The sequence below is a fragment of the Rhagoletis zephyria genome, unplaced genomic scaffold, assembly GCF_001687245.7.
Source record: "Rhagoletis zephyria isolate East Lansing unplaced genomic scaffold, Rhagoletis_zephyria_1.1 Rzeph_scaffold_07031, whole genome shotgun sequence".
In the NCBI taxonomy this organism is placed as follows: Eukaryota; Metazoa; Arthropoda; class Insecta; order Diptera; family Tephritidae; genus Rhagoletis; species Rhagoletis zephyria.
The window spans coordinates 10,676-17,378 of NW_016164114.1; the positions used below are offsets into that span (position 1 = coordinate 10,676).

Here is a 6,703-nt window from a genome sequence, read left to right on the forward strand (position 1 = left end):
TGCCCTAATAATAGTGAGTCTTGTCAAACAGATATAGATCCAGAGGATTCCTCTTTGTGATAGACGCCACGTTTTGCCAAACTAAACTTCAATACAAATTTTGAATCTAAAATTACTCCTAGATAATTTACTTTAATGTATGTACATATTTTTTTGTGTTTCCTTTAATTATGATGGGTTTTAAGATAACAACCCTGGCTGTAGTTAGGACAATATAAATCCTATTCTCACCTCACTAAGGTGTAAATCTTTACGTTCTAGTACAGTTATCTTTACCAATCAAATTATCTACATATATTTTTATTCAGGTATGCGAAGTCGATGGAATAAAGGCGGAACTCTGCTAGGTTTTTTGTAATTCTAGAATAGCGTTTATACTAAAAGTATATTTCTTTTATTGAAGTGATTCTAAGACAAGTATATTACAGTATTAATATTTCCTGATTAGCTAACCAACACATTTTAAACCTACATCTTAACGACCTTCTGTACAATCGAGGCCATACAAAATTTTAGTTAAAATAACTTAGGCATTTGTCATCAATTTATCGAAATAAAGCAAGCAGCTGACTCAACAAAAGGCCATAACCAATAACAGCCAGAAAGTTTAACTACTAATGTAAGCACATCACAGTTTTTAATTAACTTAGTCGTATTTACATGTGTATACACATCTATACATATGTATATGTATGTACATTAGACCGCATCACCAAAAAAAGTTGCGGTTTTTCCGTCCGGATTACAAAATGTATTATATTTTAAGACGTCCACTAAAATATTTCGGAAAAATATTAAGATTTAAGCGAGCTGGACCGATTTAAAATTACCTCCACAAATGAAGTTTTTTAAGAATAAAAATAGTTTCTTAAAGAACTTTTTGAAAAAAGTCCCCTCAGATGACAAATTAGAATAAGCTTAAAAAATCTGCATAAAAATATTTAAAAATCTTTTCAACGGAATCGTAAGAATGAGATTTTTGATGCTGTTTTATTAACTTTTTTCAAAGGCTGATTTACGAAAAACTTGAATAACTGGGCCAAAACTATTTTAAGCTTAAGGTGTTTTGTCATTTGAGGGGATTTTTTCAAAAAAAATCTTTAAGAAACTATTTTTATTCATAAAAAAAACCATTTTCGGAAGTATTTTCAAATCGGTCCAGCTCACTTAAATCTTAATATTTTTCCGAAATATTTTGGTGGGCATCTTAAAATGTAGTAGGTTTTATAATTCCAATGGAAAAATAGTACCGATTATTTTTTGTATGGGGAGTGATGCAGTCTAATGTACATATGTATTTATCGCTTATGGTTCCAAGTATCCCAGATGTAAGTATTTGGGAATCACAACCAATAATTCTTCAATATATTCTTTATCTTCGTATATCTTACGCCGATATTCTTCATCTTTAACGAACGCATCAATTGAGATTTCTCCGCGACTAAATCCTGGCCACATCGGCAGGAAGGATGCCATAAAAAATAGTTCTAAAAGACAAGTAAGACAAATAAATGAACAGTGGTCTAGATGGTGAAGAATTCTATTCAATATGAATAAACCAGAGTTTTCGGATAGCCCTGGACGGAAGAGAGGGAAGAGTGTCCAACTTATGTACTCACCCAGAAATTTATGTTGAAATAATTGTTCTCGGAATTTAGCTAAGGTTGGCAGCGGACCTTCAAATCCAAGCCTTTCCAGAGTGTCTCTGAATACGCTGAAGTAATGGTATAGAAATTCCGCTGTATTCGGGCGCAGCTTGCTGTCCAACAGCATAAATATCGAATATATCAAGTCACTAGTGATCGGGCCAACATGCGAGAACTGAAAGTCCACAAGCATCAGATCTTCCAGTTTGCCAGTATCTGAGTTATGTTTGAACATCATATTCTTGAGGTGAAAGTCGCCATGGTTGAGCACATACAAGGCATCATCTCGCGGCGCTACGCGATATTCCGTATAAGAGGCAATGGCCTCGTCGATCAAATCTACTTTTGCAAAAAGTTTCTCAAAATGAGGCAAATATTCTTGTAACTCAGGCATTTTGCGCAGCATCTCCAAGAAAAATACTATACCTTTGCCAAAGAAAGGATTTTCTTTAACGTTATCTTGCGAGAGGAAACTGTGCCGATATTCATCGAAGTAGTGCGGTTCCTTGTTAGCAATAAGGAAGATACGATTTTTTAAATCTATATTTAAATACTTAAATAAAAATTCAGCGAAAACTTACCTCGCGCATTATTTTGTGGCTAATCGCGTGCCATTTGGCCAGTTTTGTGTAAGTGGCTTTCGCTTCTTCCGCAGTGGCGAAACGACCACGCAGCACATTGTACCCCAGAGGCACCAGATCTTCGAAAACGATGAGCTTGTGTGGAGACAGCGAATGATAGAGTACGCTGCGAAGTGAATAAATATTACTCGAAGAGAACTTGAGTATAAATTAAGTTACAAATGCAATTCTACTTACGGCGCCATTAGCTTGGTATCGTCGCCTACCGCTCGCAAATACTTTTCGAAACGCGGCAGCACTTGCGTGTACATTCCGATCTCCACCTCGAATATGCCATACTTCTCCAACATTTCCTTCTTCGTCCCCTCCACCTCTGGCATCGTCTTGATGATCATCGATTTGGTTTTATCAACACCATTTATCTGGTAGTCCACGGCTGCACGAAACATCACACTCGCATAGTGATCGCCCTTAACAGTGGCCGGGCTTATTTTGTAGCTCTTCACCTCCACCTTAGACGCATTTCGCTCGGAGTTCTGCAACACTTTTGTGAAGAATTCGCCGTCTAGCCATTTTGGAGCTTCCAATTCATCTTCGTTGTACTCCTCTGGTTTGGGTGCCATTGCTTAAAATTTATTTATTCAAAGTGTACGTGTTGAATTCTGTTTGGTCTCTGCGATCTTCGCATGAATGGAGTGGCTTTAAATATGAAAAGTTAGAGCTTTTAGCAGCGATTACGCTTCTCACTCTAGTGTGACTGAGAATTTCTCATATTTTACAACTCAAAGTCATTAGTAAATATCTGAAAACTACATTTAATTAAAAATTAGTTCGTATAATTTGTGTACAATTAGTATCTTAGATAGTGACAGATACTATCATCGCAGGGTACTTCAATCTATATAAAAATGCTTATCATGTTATATGTTAAGATAAGTATTCAATGAGTTTATATCTCATATGTATGTATCACCATAAAATAAATTAAATTGCAGTTATAACACTGCACATGAGCCGAATACCAAACAAAAGTGCAGCGTACAAAATACCCTGCAGGGAAACCGCGGACTAGTGAATCAAATTTCTAGTTCCGTACTAGGTCTTTGTCGTCAAAAAGGAACTAGTCCGATAGGTGGGGATCTAGCCACCAGTACAAAATCGGCGAAAAGTGGTACTAATTTTTTTCAGTTTTTTTCACTAGAAATCTATATCTAAAGTGACGAATTTAGAAATGGTTCGGAATTATAGAAAAAGGGATGCAGAACGAACTAGATCTTATTTGTCAAATTTATTACTAATTCGGAATTATCGAATAAGGGATGCAGCGGGGGGCTTGTTTACTTTACATAGATATGTGTTCGGCGGCTTTGTCGTTNATGAAACTGCACGAATGTAAAAACATACAAACATATGCGCATACGTATGTAGGTATAAGTGGATGTGCATATACAGCAGAGAAAACTAGTTTCTTGAACAGCCCATTGATAGTTAGTAAAGTATGAGAGAATAAAAATAAACTTAGTAAGAAAATTATAATAATACGGTGCAACAAAATCGAGAGAATTGCGCGAACTTTTTATAAGACTGAGTGTACAGAGGTCGTAAGGTTGCTGAGTAATTTGTGTTATCGTTTCTTTAAACTATAACTATTAAATCAATAGCGAGTAATCTACCGACTTTTTTTGCAACGCTGTTCTTTCGAAAGAAAATGAGTAAGGGCCTTTCAATATTATTGTAATGATATGTTTGCATAACAATTTAGCTGTTTATTTATATTATAATGGCTCACATAAAAGTTTTTTTTTATAGAATATTGGTCCATAGAGACATACATAAGTATATATAAATAAATAGTTAAATGCGGAAACATCACTTCTTAATTGTTGCTTCATTGTTTTTAGTTTGGCTGTTTGGAGTTATTCAACCAAATTCTGAAATAGGGCGTTCTTGAGAATTTTTCTGAGATAGGGCCTTTCCGAACCGGCTACCGAGATAGGTCAATCTTTAACTCCATATGTACATTCATGTAAAGTATAATTAAAAAAATGTTTTCTCACAATGTTACCTTTATTAATTGTGTATATGTATGTATGTTTATTAGGGTGGTCTAAAAGTGTATGTGAAAAAGTAAAGTCGGAATTTCAATGCTCTCACCTCCTAGGCTTGTTCTATACCATTGCCACGAAATTTTTTTTTTCCATATAAATGACATGGAAAACTTTGAGCGCCTTGAGCGAATGTTAAATATTTTTTGATTTCAAAATGAATAACAGGGTTTTATATTTTTCGATATAAAACATTCCTGTGGGGTTGCGAGCATTAAAATTCCAACTTTACTTTTTTTTTGGATCACCGTAATATACATACATACACAAGTATCTACATATTTTTATTTATTATTGCATATTAGGTCTTGAACCAAAATAGATAATAATAACATTAACAAAAAAACTACAGCAAATAAACTCATTCAAAAAATTTAACCCTTTGACGACTTTTATGTATGTAAACAAACGCCTTTTAAATGCTTTGCAAATTTTTGTTCTCACACACCTTGCGATATATAAAAGAAAGAGCTTCACCAAACCTAGCCTAAATTTAAAAGTAGCCAATCCAAAAAATTTTACTTAGTGTCGAAAATGCTTTTTTTTTAAAGAATTATTCAAAATTGTTGGTAAATATTTCAAATGAAGCGATACTGATATTACCAAAAAATACCCTTTTTGATTGAGTACTCTAAAGCAGGGATGCGTAGATTTTTGGCTGTTAAAGCAGTCAAAGAGCCAGCAAGTGCTAGGCAAGAAGTAAATCAGTTCTCAGTATAATTAATAGTATTATTAGTATAGATGAGATTCTAAAAATTTGAATCACGGACAGTAATATTAACTACTAATTTGCCTTGTGTTAAGTTAGGTGTAATTTATTTCATTGAAACATATTTTATTTAAACTCTCCAATAAGTAACAGATTTTCAAACTTTTCTTTTTTTAACCGACATTAATTATATTTCAACCTAAAACCTTTTCGTCTGATACCCATATAGCGATAAAATTTATTAAATTCCCTTAATTCAATTTGAATTTAATTTTTCAAGCCAGTAGCAGCCCTCCTTGCTATAGCTAGGAAATCAAAAATTTTCAAAACTATTGCGATTGATACCCGTATTGTAATAATTCATTTAACCTTTCAAATAATTTGGTGGTAACCCTCTTCAAACACTCAAAAACTTCTCAAATGCTCACAATAAAGATTTCTTAACACACTCTTTCATTTGACAGTTTAATATCTGTATAATTTAATAAAATTTTTCACACAGTTGGCAACCCTCTTCAAAATATTTTTAAACTACTTCTACCTTCTAAAGCCTCTTTCGCCTGAAGCTCATGTTGTGATACATATTTAAGATTAATTATTACATTCAATTAAGTTGAATTTGGATTTTTAAACATAAATATATCAACTCTTCTACATGTAGGCTAGAAGTGAAGCCTTTTCAAAATTTTTTCGGTTTATACCAATATTGTAATAATTTAGTCAACTTTATTCGTTATCTTCTCACCACATATGTACATACATACATATACTTCCTCAAGGTATGCAATATGAAAAATTTAGTTTACGTGGGGCGTGCCACGGCCCCTTCGCCTATGGAGCCCATGTTTGCCAATGTGGATGGAATGGATTTTATATACCGGGGTTCCGGTACTCTACCTCAAATAAATATATCAGGGGGTATGCAGTGTGAAAAATTTAGTTTATATGAGAGGTGGCACCTCCGTCTTTTCTAATCGAGATTAAAGCTTTCCTATATTTTAAGTTGAACGAAATGACATCAGTGCACAAAATTGTAAAGCGTGAAAAATTCACATTCGAATTTATAATATTCTTTAGTAAGGATTAATAAGGATTTCAAAAATTTGTTTCTTATATGCTTACATTTTTTAATTTTTAAATTGCTACACTTGCATATTTCAGAGCGCTTCCACTATCACTGGTCTCCTCTTGCAGCATGCTGCGTTAGAATATTATCGCAGAAACATGTTGCCTACGTCAACAACTCCGAAATATTGCACCAGTGTTACTGAGAGAATCAATCAACAGTATTCATCACTCTCATTGGCTCTCTTTATACTACAATTTTCTCTGAGATTATGAAGGAAAATTCTCAGCAGGCGGACCCCATTGCACAACATTACCTACGACAACACCCAAATTATTGGTGAACTAAAAGGTGTGCAAGAATTCATGAATACTCTCAGGACAATAGCAACATTTTTCGTAATGTAGTACGAATTGAAAACATTTTCTCGCTTGTTGCAAACGACCACTCCGATGTACTTATGTACTCGTGCTTAAAAAATAAACCGTTTCTTCTGTGTGGGTGTGTTGTTTCACTACGTAACGCGCGATGCTCTCGACGGTAATTGAATGAGTATCCTTAGTTCTTCCGCGTAAGGCGTTGTGCGAAGGCAGCAA

The 6,703-nt window shown here is 34.2% G+C and overlaps 1 protein-coding gene across 1 annotated transcript; it reads right to left on the bottom strand.

The window, feature by feature from the left end:
- Nucleotides 1-1,226: 1,226 nt before the first annotated feature.
- On the bottom strand, nucleotides 1,227-3,013 carry LOC108373790 (uncharacterized). The gene is made up of 4 exons (XM_017629734.1): nucleotides 2,465-3,013; nucleotides 2,228-2,393; nucleotides 1,620-2,151; nucleotides 1,227-1,487 (listed from the first exon to the last, which is right to left on the bottom strand). The coding sequence occupies exons 1-4, from the start codon at nucleotides 2,848-2,850 to the stop codon at nucleotides 1,306-1,308; spliced, it is 1,266 nt and encodes a 421-aa protein (XP_017485223.1). The 5' UTR covers nucleotides 2,851-3,013; the 3' UTR covers nucleotides 1,227-1,305.
- Between the last annotated feature and the right edge of the window lie 3,690 nt (nucleotides 3,014-6,703).

Coding starts and splice junctions, on each gene's coding strand:
- LOC108373790 (XM_017629734.1), bottom strand. CDS start 2,850: ATGGCACCCAAACCAGAGGAGTACAACGAAGATGAATTGGAAGCTCCA. Junction 2,394..2,464: donor GATACCAAGCTAATGGCGCC/GTAAGTAGAATT, acceptor TTCACTTCGCAG/CGTACTCTATCATTCGCTGT. Junction 1,488..1,619: donor ATTTCAACATAAATTTCTGG/GTGAGTACATAA, acceptor CTTGTCTTTTAG/AACTATTTTTTATGGCATCC.